The 16,866-nt window shown below is 40.4% G+C and overlaps 1 protein-coding gene across 1 annotated transcript in view; it reads right to left on the bottom strand.

Moving 5' to 3' along the window:
• Positions 1 to 16,866, bottom strand: part of MYO3B (myosin IIIB) — a 265,479-nt gene that overhangs the window by 176,896 nt on the left and 71,717 nt on the right. The window contains exon 8 of the mRNA XM_078854729.1: positions 217 to 372. Within this exon, the coding sequence (XP_078710855.1) occupies positions 217 to 372 (156 nt within the window). The remainder of the gene's footprint in view (positions 1 to 216; positions 373 to 16,866) is intronic.

The following is a 16,866-nucleotide window of genomic DNA, read 5'->3' as shown; positions in this document are numbered from 1 at the left end:
GTGGTTTTCATGTTATGGTTGAATAAAATAAGTTATAAAGGCACAAGTGGGAAGATTATTTCTCCATTCATATGGCATGCAGCACTTAATACAAATAAAATTGCTAATGCATGTAGGTGATCATCTGAAGTAATAAATGTCTGAAAATTAAGCATTTTAAATTGTGCTTCCAGGACTAGTCAGAGGAAGGCTGCAGAATAATGCAATGCACAGTACCTTATTTTGGCTACAAAGTCTAGCTGTTCTTGTGCTTGGATGAGATCAGCCAGCTGTTTTTGCAGAGACATATCCTTACCATGGGCTTGTCTAATAAATGGATGCTCTAAAAGGTGGGTGACTGAAGGACGCTTTTCAAAATCCTTAATAAGACACCTGCGGAAATAGAGCAATAGCAGTACACATACAGTACATGCTGTTTGATAACAAAATCATTTAATTGGACTTGAACATTAAACTGTTGACTTATTCTCTGGCAGTTCTGTCACAGAAACCAGATTGCTTTTTCTACTTATTGGTATTATTAATTATATGAGAGGACCATATTCACTTTTCATTTACAGTGGAGTAAATCTGGAACAACATTACTTAACTCAATGGAGTTACTTAACACTTATAACACTGGTGTAACAGAGCAGAACTTGGACCAGTAAACATATGTCAATCTTTTAAAAAAGAGTAAACAGCATAAAGTACAGGTTTGCAGCTTTACTATAGTCTTGTTTGAAGTATCCATTCAAAGTAGTTTTCATCTGAGAACAAAGAGTAAAGTCCTGGAGTAATTAATTTCCTACATATTATCCAATGGGAATTCTGACTGAGTGAGGACTGCAGGATTTAGCCCAAAAAATAAATGAGTAAGTGAACACTGCTCAGAACAATTTGATGCCAAGTTTTTAATAAACTAAGAATGTTTTCAATGGGCTCTTACATGCTATGGTGATGGGTATTAGTATAAGAACCTTGACAGGTAAATTAGTAAACCTACTTAATATAGATCAGACTAGACACAAATGACTCAGACTTAAATGCTAACTAGGATGGGCAAGTTCAATCGCTGACAGGGTCAGGTGATCTCGTAATGAGCAAACAGACAGAGCTTATGAAATTAACATGGAATAATGCTTAACTAATAAATATCATAGCATACTGTCAAAGATCTAAAATCTAGGAAGCCATGATAAGAAGTATAATTCAGTGCCAGTACAGTAAAGCTGGAATAATATGCTCCAAATAGAGAAATGCATTTAAACTATCAGATTTTTTTCAAAACTGTCCTTTAATTTCTTTTTGTATTAGTTTGTTCAATTTTATTTAGTTCAGTAATTATACTGTGATTATAACCTTTTGATCATTTGAGAATCAGCAAAGGAAAAACTATATTACAGTATATATGGCAATCCTAGCATATATCTATCATTTCAGGGAACTCCTACTGGACTCCAGTGCAAGATGAGACTGTCTGAATAGATGCTTTAAAATTAAAATGTTTTACACTTCATATTTACCGATGTTTCATGAAGCAATTACACTAAATATACATTTAAAGAAGTCTTTCCTTTACATGAGAAAATTTGTCAAGCAGAGGATACCATTTTACACAAAAAGTGCAATGAAACTTTCATACCTTTTATAGCGCTCAATACTCTACCAATAGCAATCCGCAGACTTTAAAATTATATCTAGAACATTATACATTTTAGTTTATTACAAAATGCACTAGCAAATTATTAAAGCTCAGCCTCACCTTGAATATTTTCTAGAACATTAAAGCCTGGTTCCCAGAATAATCCTGCAACATCTGTCTTTCAAAATAATTTTAATAATTGTGGTTCATCGGGACCATTTTCACAGCCCTTCTCGTTGACCTTCATCTAGTCCAGAAAAGACAGCCTGTAAAATGTTCTGTCAGTTTTACAATTGGTCAGGGGAGTTTTGCTATCTGTTAGAACTGGAGCTTCCTGATAGACAAACTAAACCAACAGAACCTACATTATCTCCATTCCTCTGACTGCGGAGCTATAAATACCACTCCTGTCCTGCCATGAAAAGAAATCAATCATTTGTCTTTTACATGTTCTGAGTCCTTTTTGGTTTGTTTTGGGGTTTTTTGTTTTTTATCCGTGATTTTTAAAAGTGAATGCACTCACATATAAAATATTGGGCATGTCAATCTCCATTTAAATGTATACCCTTCTCTTTTGTGTGTGTGAGTTGTGTAAAAGGAGAGCGAATATTATAATGAAAATAGAGAAAAACACAAAACAAGCAGGTATTCAAAGTCTCATATTCCTTATTTAATAGAACTAGTGACTAACTTTATTTCAAATGTCTACCATGGGGAATTGGTACTGAAAAGTTTATATTGAATTCATTTGAAGTTTACCACCCTTGACGATACTAGGTTCAAAGACAACATTCCAATTGTTTTAAGGCAATCAGGTTAGAGTGAAGTCTGCACAAGAAATGGGATAGCTAAAGTGCTGTTAAAAGCACTAATAGCATGGAAACTTTTTATCTTACTGTCTTGCAGACACTAGGACAAATTCTGCTCTGAGTTACACCACTGGAAGTCTACAGAAACTCTGCTGACTAGGCCTAGAGCCACTGATAGATGGTCTTACATGTAGGGATGGCCCAGGGCTGAAGCATCCAACTGTCCATGGTACTGCATGTAGTATATTATAAAATTACCGACACTATACTGTGGTTTTGTCATGGATTCTGGTAAATGTCACAAAAATATAGTAAAAAATAGAAGTTAGAGGCATTGTTTTGTTCTCCCATTTTTAATGCAATTAAAAAGCACAATGCTTAACACAATTATTATTAACAACAACAAGGTGGACAGAACATAAGGCAGGATAGAGAACTATCAGGTTAAAAATATTTAGATAAGTTAGATGTATTCAAGTTGGCAGGGCCTGACAAAATTCATCCTAGGGTATTTAAGAAACTAGCTGAAGCAATCTGGAAACCATTAGCGATTATCCCCGAGACCTCATGGAGGACAGGTGAGATCCAAGAGGACTGGAGAAGGGAAAATATAGTGCCTATCTTTAAAAGGGGCACAAAGACTACCGAAGGAATTTCCAGTCAGCCTATATTCAATACCGGGGAAGATATTGCAACAAATTATTAAGCAATCAATTTGTGAGCACCTAGAGAATAACAGGGTAATAAGTAAAAGCCTACATGGATTTGTCAAGAACAAATCATGCTAGACCAACCTAATTTCCTTCTCTGGCAGGGCTACTGGCCTAGTGAATACGGGGGAAGCACTAGATGTGCAATGTCTTGATCTAAGTAAGGCTTTTGACATGACATTCTCAAAGCAAACTACGGAAATGTGGTCTAGATGAAATTACTATAATACGAGTGCACAACTGGTTGACAGACCAGACTGAAAGTGTAAGTATCAATGGTTCACCGTCAAACTGGGAGGATGTATTTAGTGGGATCCTGCAGGGGGTTTGTCCTGAGTCCTGAATCCAGTGCTATTCAACATTTTCATTAATGACTTGGATACTGGAATGGAGAGTATGTATAAAATGTGGGGATAACACGAAGCTGGGAGCAGTTGAAAGGAATTTGGAGGACAGGATTAGAATTAAAAATGACCTTGGCAAATTGGAGAATTAGTCTGAAATCAACAAGATGAAATTCAGTAAAGATCAGTGCACAGCACTATACTTTGGAAGAAAAATATCAAATGAACAAAGACAAAATGAGGTATAACTGGCTAGATAGTAGTACAGCAGAAAAGAATCTGGGTGTTATAGTGGATCAGAAATTGAATATGAGCCAACAATATGATGAAGTTGCAGAAAAGTCAAATATTCTGGAATGTTAGACACAGGAGCTAATTGTCCCACTCTACTTAGCACTGATGAGACCTTGGCTGAGATGCTGTGTCCAGTTCTGGGCACCACACTTTAAGAAAGATGTGGACAAATTGGGGAGAATCTAGAGAGCATCAAAAATGAAAAGAGGTTTAGACAACCTGACCTAAGAAAAAAAGTCAGAAAACTGGGCATGTTTAATCTTGAGAAAAGAAGATTTAGGGGTAACAAATAGTAACAGTCTTCAGATATCTTAAGAGCCGTTATAAAGAGGCTGGTGATCAATTGTCCTCCATGTCCACTGAAGGAAGGACAAGAACTAATCAGATTAACTTGCAGCAATGAAGATTTGGGTTAGATATTAGGAAAAACTTTATAAGGATAGTTAAGTACCAGAATAAGTTACTAAGGGAGGTTGTGAAATCCCTGTCATTGGAGGTTTTTAAGAACAGCTTAGACAAACACCTGGCAGGGATGGCTTAGGTATACTTAGTCCTGCCTCAGTGCAGGGGGATAGACAAGATAATCTCAAGGTCCCACACAGCCCTACATTTCTATTATTCTATGGATTTAGATGCTCCCATAGGGGAGAGAATAGTCAGAAAAATGTATAAAGCTCTGGAGCCAATTCTCCCAGATGGGGTCCTGAAATTCATGGTAGAAATGTCAGAAATGACAGACACATTTTGGAGACACCACACCATCTTTGTAAACCAACTCCACTCTTTAAAGAATATTTTTTAAATGATCATTTTGGGTGAAATTCCAGGCCCACTGAAGTCAATGGGAGTTTTGCTAATGGAGCTGGGATTTCACCTTTTGTGTTCAAAGGTCCCACCTTGGTCCAGATTCCCTCTGAGACACCAGGACCCCAATGCCTGCCTTTCTTCTTGCCTCCTAATAAGCAGGGGAGGGCAGAGTCACCACTAGCACATCACATAGGCTGACCTATAAAAATCCTCCACCCGGAGGAAGCAACCTAGAACTGCAGTGAAAGCAGCAACAGTATGATCAAAAAAAGAAAAGGAGTACTTGTGGCACCTTACAGACTAACCAATTTATTTGAGCATGAGCTTTCGTGAGCTACAGCTCACTTCATCGGATGATCAAAGACACACTTCACTGTCCCATGAACCATGTCCTCACCCTCCAAAGTCAACAGGACTTACCTCACAGAATACTCAGTTTCTGCAGGTAAAAGAGGGATGGTGAGGAAGAAAAGGAACAACTTGACATGGGATAAATTGTAGGCAAGTTGCTGGAGAAAGGGTCATAAATAATGTGACATGACTGGGAACAATCATTATTGGAGGCTGTATTTAGCAAGAATTTTAGTGTATGTTAAACACTCTTCCCCTCTCCTTTGTCTCTTTTTTGTCTATTTAGACTGCAAGCAGTTGAGCTGGGACCTATTTTATTGTTTATCCATAAGTTTTGTAGAGAGAGTGGCTTGAAGCTTGTATGGTAGCTGGAAGTTTTCAGGGACTCTTTACTGAGAGGTTGACTTTTACGAGAGGGGTCAGTTGTTAGATTTTAGTGTTGTTATTGTCTCCATAACCTGTCATAGGTGCCTGAAGATTAAGATTGTATCCTTCGTGTTAATATTTTAATAACTCTAATTAACTAAATAAATAGAAAGTGCCTAACATACTTTGGGCACTAGATGAATAATATTAATATAACAACAACAACAGGGAAATGAAAGTTATCCTCTGCTCTGGCCCTTTGTTTCACTGCTGTATTCTGTGAAGCCTCACTGTTCCACACTGCAGCTTATAAAGAAATTTGTTCAGCTGTTTACCACTCTCTCCTGACAAGCAAAAATTCCCAAATATCAAAAGTCATGGATATTGTAACAAATCTGCGGCCATCTAGGACTTCACTTGAGTTAGAGGTGAAACTTCATGAACTCATCACACTAGAGACTGATGACACACAGTTGATCAGTCTGGAGGTGATGAAGGGCTGAGGCCAGCTGGCAGATCCTGTCCCGGAGGAAAAGGAGAAGTTTCTTACTAAGAAGACATTGAATTGTTCTTCACTGTATCTTGCACCACCTATGCGAGGTATAGACATCTTTCACATGTGGTGCTACATATAACTCTTGGAGATTGTTGAGCTTCAGCTTGTATGATAGGCCCAACCTCTGCCAGGAGCCACAGGGTGATCTCAGTATATTGGTTGCACTGAGTTGCATGGTCAGACAGGAAAAAAGTATGTGGAAAAATAAAGAGTAAACTACTGAGTACAGTAGTTCCTTATCTAACCAGTGGACATATACTAGTAGGGATACTTCCAGTGTTTGTGACTGGTACACTAGGCTTCATCTCTCTGCCTTAGTCCCCAGTCCTGCATAGGGTCTTTATGAGAGACCTTTGAGCTTGTGCGGATCTGACTGCAGATCATCTACCCTGTCCCTGTTGTGTTTACTGCCATTCAGCAGTGTGTGTTCCAACTCACAATGGAAACTGGACTGTACAAACTCCATATGTTCACATAACTTATTTTTAGGCAGGGAAACTGTATTAGAATATTTAAAAAGGATTGAAATCCTGGGGGGAAATCTGGCAAAGTCAGGAAAAAGTATGCAGAAGCAGGAGCACATACCTTTGAAATACAGAGACATTTACATTTAAAAGATGAACATCTACAGAAGGCCTAGCACCACTTTCTTGATTAAAATCCTGGGCTTTATGCCCTACAGCAGAAGTCCTGTATCCTCGCACACTGCTCGCATGGTTTGGCTCTGCTAACATTCTCATGAGCTACTTCCCAAAGTGTTTTCTTTTATACGTTTTTAAAAGACCGTAGCTCAGAGGCAGCTATGGACCAACCACAGTCCTGTCTGCCTTATTGTCAAGAACATATCAAAATGTGTGTTGCATTATCAAAAAGATATTTAAAAGTTCATATCACTAAGGAAACTGCTCTCTGAAGTAAGAAAAGGCTTCAACTAAAATATGTTCAGGTGCCTATTTGAATACTCATCTAGGACCAATTTGGACAGTTAGTCTAATTAACATGATCAGTCCAACATCAACTGTACTGTAACTACAACTAAAACCACCAAGCCTACTGCACCTGCAAATTAATTAAATTTGTTTGGCCCATGGAATTTATACATGAAAGTCCAAGCTTGTGGGACTTCTACTTCTCATTGTACAAATTGGCTCAAAAATCCATTGCAAGATGTGTGTCATATAAGATACACTAAAATGTTGTTCAGATTTGGTATGTGTGCCTATAAAATAAAAAGAGGGGTAAGTAAGTAGGGTTGAAAAGGAAACAAACACTGTACATGTTGGCCTTGACGAAAGTCAATCCATTACTTAATTTGAAATTCTAGTATCTTCCATCATGCTTTCTTTGCTGAAAATTAATTCTCAGAATTCATTAGTGTCACTACATTAAACATAGGTTGCAGTCATTTGCTGCAATCTCACAGCCAGGCTCCTAAGCACCATTTCCATTCTGCCACAATTACTGGCAAAGATGAAGCATTTATTAGCAGGGAACAAGAGCAGACACCCACACATAGGCCTGTCTAAGATAGCTTCTAAAAATTCACTGGCTGCTTGCACTCGGACGATAACATTGTTGGAATTGCTCTGTCTCAACAATGTAATCTGCCATTTGCAACTGGCAAATCAGATGACTGAAAGGGGGAACTATTTATCAGCAGTCATGAACAAATATTTACTAATGAATAAATGGAATGAAATAGATTTTATAAGAGCACCAATGGTGGTCTGAATATTTTGTAAACTCAGAAAGAGAAAACAATTACTAATGCCCCTCATTATTCCAGCCAAAGCTGATTAGACTAGCATTAGTGTTTCTTTTTGAAATTCTTTTTTTTTCACCAGAGTGATTACAACCTCCATAGCTACTAATTTGTTCTTTAAAAAAATTGATTAAGTGAGCGGATCCAGACCTCATACATATTTTTAGGCATACTTTATTTTATTTCCAGCATTTCATGGACAAAACAATATACCTCCAAGAATATTTTAATCCAAGGTACTATGTTTTTAGATACACAAAATGCAGAATGACCTTTATTTAAATTAAGTGGACAAAAACAGGAACAAAAGTAAGGTTTCCATGAGAGATCACAGGGTGTCTTTGTGTTGCAGATGTCTGTAGCAGGTATAGCAGAAAACAAAATTGTAACTGAATCTGCAGCAGAGAGAATATATCTTGTCCTGTGAGAAGATGCAGTGCACACACAGCAAGTCATAACAGATACACATTACACTCACCAAAGTGTCAGTCACTGCTATGGGTCTGTCTATCCAGGCATTTACACTGCATCCATCAATGTGATATCTAAATGCCTGTGGATAGGCAACCCTGTCCAGCTGTGATAAGAAATGCCCCAGTTCACACAGAAACTTTCCTGGGATTCAAAAAGTGCACTTTCTGGATCCAGTCAGAACTGGAGGTAGAAGGGCCATAATGTTGCAAGAAAGGCCAGTGTCTCAGCCTAATTTGCAAGCTAACAAGGCTTAGATAGTTCTGCACCCAAAGTCTGAATAAATTTCAGCCAAACCTGTCACGAATGAGGGCCTGCATCTGGGCCCAGGGTCAGCTAGTAGCCAACCGTAGCCAAAATTCCTCATTGGCCAAATTTCCTGATTGACCAAGCAGCACAGCCAGAACTGCTCTTAAGACCAGCAGTAGCACTTGGCCAGATGTTGTTCAATGCTTACACCAGCAGGTGTGATTGCTCCTGTGCCGGCCTTGTTTCTAGCCTTTCTCAAGCCTTGTTCAGCTCAGACTCCTGTGTCCTGGTCCCAACTCTGACCGACACCGCTCCAACTGCCAGGTCTGACCACCCATGCCCCAGTCCAAGACAGTGGCAAACCTTTACAAGTTTGCCCATTGTCAATTGCTGAATACATTAGCTACTACATCTCAGTACTACTTGGCAATACCTTGATGATTCAGGGTAAGATTTATTTTTAATATTTATTGTTTCAATAACTCTGCATGGTCAAAAAAAGTCTTAAAAATACACATCAAAGGGTTAAGACCCCAAAACAAAACTGAAAAATTAATAAAATCCAAGGCATGATCATGCTCAGTTAATCTGCCTTTGGCTAACCCCTGTTGTTTGTAGAGTGGAAAAACACTAAAAGGCAAGATCAGCAAAGCCAGGTCTATATGACAGTTCAAACATTTCCAAGCACTTGAATCAGTTACATGTGTGTGCTTACAAGAAATTTGCAGTTCTTTCTCTCTCTCTCTCTCTCTCTCACACACACACACACACACACACAAAGATACTGCATTAGATACTTAGCATTTTCTTCTCTTTTAGTTTCTATGGATTTGTGCTGCCATTTAAGAAAAAATAGAGTGGAAACCACTTATAAGGATCTCACTCCTAGTGAAAATGAACCCGCAATGAACAAAAAGTGAAGTCCTGGGTTTTGTCAAAGCATTTGTCAAGGTTCCTCCCCCACTCTGAACTCTAGGGTACAGATGTGGGGACCTGCATGAAAAACCTCCTAAGCTTATCTTTACCAGCTTAGGTCAAAACTTCCCCAAGGTACAAAATATTCCACCCGTTGTCCTTGGACTGGCCGCTACCACCACCAAACTAATACTGGTTACTGGGAAAGAGCTGTTTGGACGCGTCCTTCCCCCCAAAATACTTCCCAAAACCTTGCACCCCACTTCCTGGACAAGGTTTGGTAAAAAGCCTCACCAATTTGCCTAGGTGACTACAGACCCAGACCCTTGGATCTTAAGAACAATGAACAATCCTCCCAACACTTGCACTCCCCCTTTCCTGGGAAATGTTGGATAAAAAGCCTCACCAATTTGCATAGGTGACCACAGACCCAAACCCTTGGATCTGAGAACAATGAAAAAGCATTCAGTTTTCTTACAAGAAGACTTTTAATAAAAATAGAAGTAAATAGAAATAAAGAAATCCCCCCTGTAAAATCAGGATGGTAGATATCTTACAGGGTAATTAGATTCAAAAACATAGAGAACCCCTCTAGGCAAAACTTTAAGTTACAAAAAAGATACACAGACAGAAATAGTTATTCTATTCAGCACAATTCTTTTCTCAGCCATTTAAAGAAATCATAATCTAACACATACCTAGCTAGATTACTTACTAAAAGTTCTAAGACTCCATTCCTGGTCTATCCCCGGTAAAGACCAGCATATAGACAGACACACAGACCCTTTGTTTCTCTCCCTCCTCCCAGCTTTTGAAAGTATCTTGTCTCCTCATTGGTCATTTTGGTCAGGTGCCAGCGAGGTTACCTTTAGCTTCTTAACCCTTTACAGGTGAGAGGAGCTTTCCCCTGCCCAGGAGGGATTTCAAAGGGGTTTACCCTTCCCTTTATATTTATGACAGCATTCCAAGGAATTAAGCTCCCTTTATAATGATGTGTAAATTAGATTGTAAGGAACTATGGGAGCTAGTGTTTCTTGAGTCTGGGATCCCACAGTAGCAGTAGCAGGACAAAGCACGCTTCATCTATGTCCTCTTCCAACCTTTCTGGAGCTCCTGCATCCTGTACAAGCCCTACTGTATCTTTCACTGCATGCACATCTTATACGGGCTGCAAATACACATCTATTAGATGTGCATGTTGTAAAAACACAAGTATGGTTCTTACAGAATATAGACGCCTTTCTTGCATGGAAAATTAAAGGGGGGCTTTCATGCAGTTGCCCTGCACCAGTTAGGTCATTTCCACTAAGGGTCACATGCAAATTATAGTGAAGCTACTTCACCGTAAAGCAGGTTCTACTGAATTTTATCAAAAAAGGAACAATTTTAGAAAATAAAATTCACATGGAAGTGCTTATGGCTACATGTTTCTATTCAGCTCAGTTATAATCTCAGTGGGAATGACTAAATCGGATGTGGATCCTTTCACTTTTAAATTGTCAATTTGAATTTGACTCAAGTCAGTACAGAATGTGACCAAAAGTGGGGGCTCTCCAGTGGACTATGTGGAGTGAGTTGGTGGGCTCAGTCCAGTTCCTAGTGCCCAGATGTATACAGTGCATCACGAAAACCACCAACACAGTTGGGATTATTTTGCTCCTTTAGGGCACATCTCAAGGGTGAGATTTAGGATTGTTTACGGCATTGAAATTAATCTTCTCTTTCACCCCCAGGTGACTTGCTGTAACCAATGTTTCTCCTGCTGACCAGTCTCATCTCATTGTTTCCTTGTGCTCTCCCCATCTGCTTGATGTACATACCTGTTGTCTATCGTCTTACACTGAGATAGTAAACTTTTCAGAGCAGGGGCTGTCTTGTCATTATATATTTGTACAGTGCCTACCACAAGAGGACCCAGGCCTGTAGGTGGTACAATAATACAAATAATAAATAATGGCTGAGTTGCAATGGCAGATTGCTGTGGGGAAGCATGTTCTACTCTACAGACCTGCTCTGTGGAGAAACAAAGAATGTCATTCACTAGTATCATCAATCCAGCATTTTTCACCAGCTTTAAATCCATATAAACTCATTTTTTAAAGTGAACAGACACTGAGTGGCAATGAGTGCCTAAGGATAGCACGGAGCATACTGGCACGATCCATTATATCAAAGCCTCATCAAAGATATTTTAACCCTTTCAGGAAAAAGAAATTTTTAACAATCAGCACTATCATCTCTATCACACTCGTAAGAAGAATTCTGATTAAGTTAATACTTCCCTGTTATCAACACTGAAGAAGACCAAACATCAGGTTCCCAGTAGCTGGGAGTGAAAAATAAGCTCTTTTGGAAGGTTGCTAAGTGGTTAATTTTCTATTCTTTGTTCCCTCTCTACACCACCTGCCTCTGACTGCTCATCCCTGCCTCTGTCTTCCATGGAGCTCTCTGGCAGATGCTGGTTAGTCACATGCAGCAGACAGGTGGAGGGGAACAGGCACATCATGAATTACATTTGTAATAATGATCCAATGATGATGTGTTCCTTTCTCTGAGGCCTCCCTGCCTCCTGTTCTTATTCCTGCCCATCCCCCCACTGCTACTCCTGTTTTGAAAAATAAAGGGAAAACGGTGGCAGATTTACCTACAACATTTCTGTTTCAGTCCTAATTCAAAAGGGCACAGACGATACAGACATTATTGTTTACAGAGCTGCAGACCGATGCCCTTTCACTAAAAGCACACTCTGTGACTGTATGTAATAGGTTAAATAGGTCTTGTATCTCAAACCAGCACACCAAGAGAAATAACATATTTTACTTTTCCTTTAGCTACAATCAGAAACCAAGATAAAGGATTGAATTTATGACACAATGGTCAATTATCACATGCATAATATAAATTTTATTGCACAGAACACATTTATGTCTGCATTGATCTGCCATTTGGTAGCAAATACCATAAATTATTAATCTTCCCTAATGACGAGAGAAATATTCTAATACTGGAATGTCAACAACTATTTTCTTAAGTCCTCTTTCAGTTGGATTTTATCACGGGTCATCATGTAATCTAAATACCAACAAATGTTAGAAAGCTAAGAAAAGCTCGGTTACTGTGAAATTATAAAGAAAGGTGTAACCATAAGAGACCACATCTGCAAGCTTTGAAAAAAAATGTCTATGGAACATCTCATGTGGTTTTGGCTCGCCACACACAGGTGGACATTACTCTGAAGGGTGAGGGATTTAAAAATAACAGATGGCATTTTCCAGAACACTCATTGCTGGCCTAACTCCGCTCCCATTGAGAATTTTAGCACTGGCTTCAACAGAAGCAGAGCTAGGCTAACAGGATGTGGTTTTGAAAATCCTGTTGAATATATGATGATGAAGTCAGGATAAAGTCACAGCTCACCTTTTCCTTCCTCAGGCACAGTGTCTCCTCTCAGACACTCACGGCCATATTTGGCTTTCAGATTTCTCTTCCCTAGAACCAATAGGTCATTGATGACCTAATATTACAAGAAGTATCTTTTGTCCTCAGCTTGGTAAGCTCTCAATGTGCTCCCCTTTTTGCCAGGTCATTGTGGCACCCAGATGATTTCTGCCAGATGAAGCATATAAAGGGCTAGAGTTGCAGCGAGGAAAACAAATTCCAAATGTGACAATAAATTGCTAAAATCGGATGCAGCTGGAATGAAGACAAAGGAGGTTTATATCTCCTCTCCATCAGAAGAGCGTGTGTTTAATGAGATTTTTCCCATCATGCAGTACAGATGAGGCCTCTTTTTATTCTAAGTCCTGTGGGAAGAAATCCAACAAAGGTGCCACCTGAGCCCACAAGCACCAGTCACAGGGCACATCTGCATCTCAGCTGGGAGGTGAGAGTCCCAGCTTGTGTAGACAGACCCGCACTCGCTCTGCTCAAGCTAGCATACTAAAAATAGCAGTGTACTGTATCACAGGCAGCAGCCTGGGCTAGCCTCCTGAGTATGTACCCAGCTGGACCTCCTTCTCCTGAGCTAGCTTCCTGAGCTGCTGCCCATGCTACCCTGGCTACACTGCTGTTTTTAGCACACGAGCTCAAGGAGAGTTAGCATGTGTACGTCTACACAGTCTGGTCATCACACCTCCCAGCACAAATGTAGATGTAGCTAGAGAGAGCATAACCACTTGGCACTTAGGAATATACGTATCATCTCTACACACGACACAACAAATGTATTGTAAGAAAAAGATTTAGCAAGGTCAATGTCCCTGATCCCTGGGTCTGGCTGAGCTATGCCACCTTTATATCTCCTAACCTCCCCATACTGAGGCTGGCAAGGGACCAGTTTGGCCCTTATGCCAGCTAAGAATCATTGGAGCTTAATTGTATGTCCAGAAGCCACAGCCCCACCCCTAACCCCCAGCTGTCACACAAGGGATAGCCCCTACCCCCACACATCCATCACCCATCCCAACCCTCTATATTTTACTCTGGTGTGTTCAGCCCTTCCCCAGCACACAGGCCCTGCAACCCCACAGGGCCTAGCACAGGTTAACTTGGCCTTTGTATGGGCCACTTGCTACTCCCCTCTGAGTATAGACTTTGCTGAATGGTGAGTGTGATGGGTTCCCCCCAGGGTGCCACTTGGAAATGAGATACCACTTAGTACCCTGACCCACCAGCCTGGGCTCCCTCTCACACTGTATTTCTGTGAAAGCTGCAAAGCCCTCCAGTCTGCACTTTCACCAGCATTCATACAGGTCCCACACCCAGCTGCAGTTACACGCAGGCTCCCTAATCACCAGCTTCCCAGCCTGGGACCCCACAGCAGTACCATCCTGCCCTGGTCAAATCTGGCCAGCATATATAACACCCAGTCTGCATCTCCCACAATATGAAGAGGACCATGCACACTTGTGGTAATCAAGCAGAGATTTTCCCGAAGCACTCCAGTCAAAGCTCACTGGTTTAGATTAAACAAAAAACAAGTTTATTAACTACAAAAGATAGATTTTAAGTCATTATAAGGGATAGCAAACAGATCAAAGCAGATTGCCTATCAAACAAAAAACTCAAACTAAGTTTAATATACTAGATAATCTGCTAATTCATATCCAGTCTCTCACCCTAAGAGATGATACAAGCAGGTTTCAGATTCTTAAGGGACAAGCTGCACTTGCTTTACAGCTTGGCATCCCCAGGTGTTTTATACACAGGCTAGAAATCCCTTTAGCCTGGGCCCAGCCCTTCCCCCAGTTCAGTCTTTGTTCCTCACGTGTTTCCAGGACTCTTCTTGTGTGGGAAGTGAAGAACCCCAGATGATGTTACTCCCTGACTTGTATAGCTTTTGCATATGGTGGGAACCTTTTGTTCCCAAAGCTTGGTTCCCAGAGCAGTTTGTGGAAAAATACTGACATCCCAAGATGGAGTCCAGCATCATGTGGCCTGGTCACATGTCCTTGTAGTCATAGCAGCCATCACTCACAGGCTGTCTGTAGCATTCTCAGGAAGGTTCACCAGATGGGAGATAAGCCTTTCCTAAGGCCTAGTATTTTTAATGGCCCATTACCCTGAATAGATCCTTTTACAACCAGCTATTTAGACTGAAAGCATCTTGTCTAGTGGGCGTTACCCAGGTGTAACTACATTTGAAGTACAGATACATAGTCAGTATTTATAACTTCAATAGCTCAGACATAGGTGAGAGGTTTTTCACAGGAGTGGATGGGTGAAATTCTGTGGCCTGCGTTGTGCAGGAGGTCAGACTAGATGATCATAATGGTGCCTTCTGACCTTAGTATCTACGAATCTATGAAACAATGCTTCTCCCACAACCACACACCAAACATGATGTATACATCAGGGGCTGGAAGGGATGGCATGCAGATCTGCGCCACATGGCAAGTCTCTGTAGGAGGCAGTGTGGTAACAGCACCAAACTGCAATTCAGGAGACAGGTTCAATAACTGGCTCTCTCACTGAACTGCTCGGTGACCTTAGGCAAGTCACTTCTCCCTCCTTGCCTCAGTTTTCCCATCTGTGACATGAAGATAATAATAATTACCTCCGTTGTAAAGGACTTTGAGATCTAGCAGTAAGAGACAGGCATTATTGATGTCTCCTTTCACTGCCAGCACAATGCAAAGGGGCAGTTATCAGGGAGGAGGTTCTGATCGATTATCTAGTTTATATTTTCTTTTCAGTTTTAGGCCTTTATTTGTCCTATCACTGTTTCATTGTTAGTTAATTCTCTCTCTTTCGTGCTGCAAAAATATATAATACACAAAAGCTGGATCCTATGTTGGTGATGCTCTAGCCTATCTATGGGAGATAGAACAAGTTGACTTGAAAGGATTAAATCTTCCCCTGAAAATAGAGCTACTGGAAGAGAAATAGATATAGAGTTTCTGTTCTCCCTGTTGCATTAGAATCACAGGTGAATCCTCCAAAAGAAATGCCAGGTATAGTAGATCCTGAAACACAAGGATCTCCTGGAATAGTGTCTGGACATCCTGAAGAGGTATCAGACAACTGGGATTTTCCTTGCAGTATTCTCTGGTGAATGAAAAAATATGTGTGAGGTGAGGGGAAAGAAAATCTACATAACTCATTGTAGAAATGCTCATGGAAAATGTCTGTGTCCAATATATTGGAGAAATAATTCAGGAACAGCCAATATCATCAGGATTTCTGGTATAGAGATATTTGAAATTGCTGATCTCTCACCACATCCTTGTGTTCCTCTGATTTCCACCTCTTGACCATCTCTTAAGCCCTCTCTGTCTAGCACTATCCTAAGACCTTTCTTCTCTAGTGAAAACACAATGTTAAAAACACTTCAGAGTCACTTAATGCATTCCCAGAGCAAGCCTTAAGAATGGATGCACCATAGAGTAGCATGTGGCACCTTGGTTCTCATAGGGGGTCTCAGCAGCTGAAGCACTGGGACTTTGAGCAGCTGCAATTAAGGCTTTCTTTCCTATAAAGGAAAAGATGGAAGTAGTCAGAGTATTGTGAGCCACTAGGCTTTGAGCTGAGCTGCAAGAACATCTTGGTGGGTGTGACAGGAGACTCTTTGGCAGGTTGCGCAATGAAGAGTGGAGTTTAAAGAAGGAAGACATGAAAGAAACAGGTACTTCACAGGCAATTCTTGCATTTCCTTTGTCTGACTGGCACTATGCTCTCCCTCATCCTGCTCAGTATTCCTAGTATTGCCTATCTTCCTCCTCCCGCTCTTCTTGGTACTCTGTGGCAATGGGCAGCTGAGAAAAGCAATAGGATAAGCCCAGTGAAACACGAAGAGAATCAGCAGCACTCTTAAACTACTGTGGCATCAACATTAGTGTTAAGTGGTATACTCTATTGGACACAAGGTACCCCTAAAAGTTTTTAGATCTCTTTAAAGATCTTTTAGTTCTCATTAAAGAACTCGTCTCTTCTCTGGTTAGTTGAAGGCAGTGAACTTCACTGAATACTCTTTTTCCCCCTCACCCTGAAAACAGCTCCCGTGTGTGAAAAATGGACTACTTTAAACTTATTCTATACCTAGATTTTCTAAGATTTCAGAAAAGTGGGAAGTGGAGAACATGAGTAATTTACTCATTTGTCCTGCTACCC

This window comes from Lepidochelys kempii, chromosome 11, assembly GCF_965140285.1.
Source record: "Lepidochelys kempii isolate rLepKem1 chromosome 11, rLepKem1.hap1, whole genome shotgun sequence".
In the NCBI taxonomy this organism is placed as follows: Eukaryota; Metazoa; Chordata; order Testudines; family Cheloniidae; genus Lepidochelys; species Lepidochelys kempii.
Note: the sequence above shows the minus strand (reverse complement) of the source record. Positions and strands in the feature narration are given on the sequence as shown.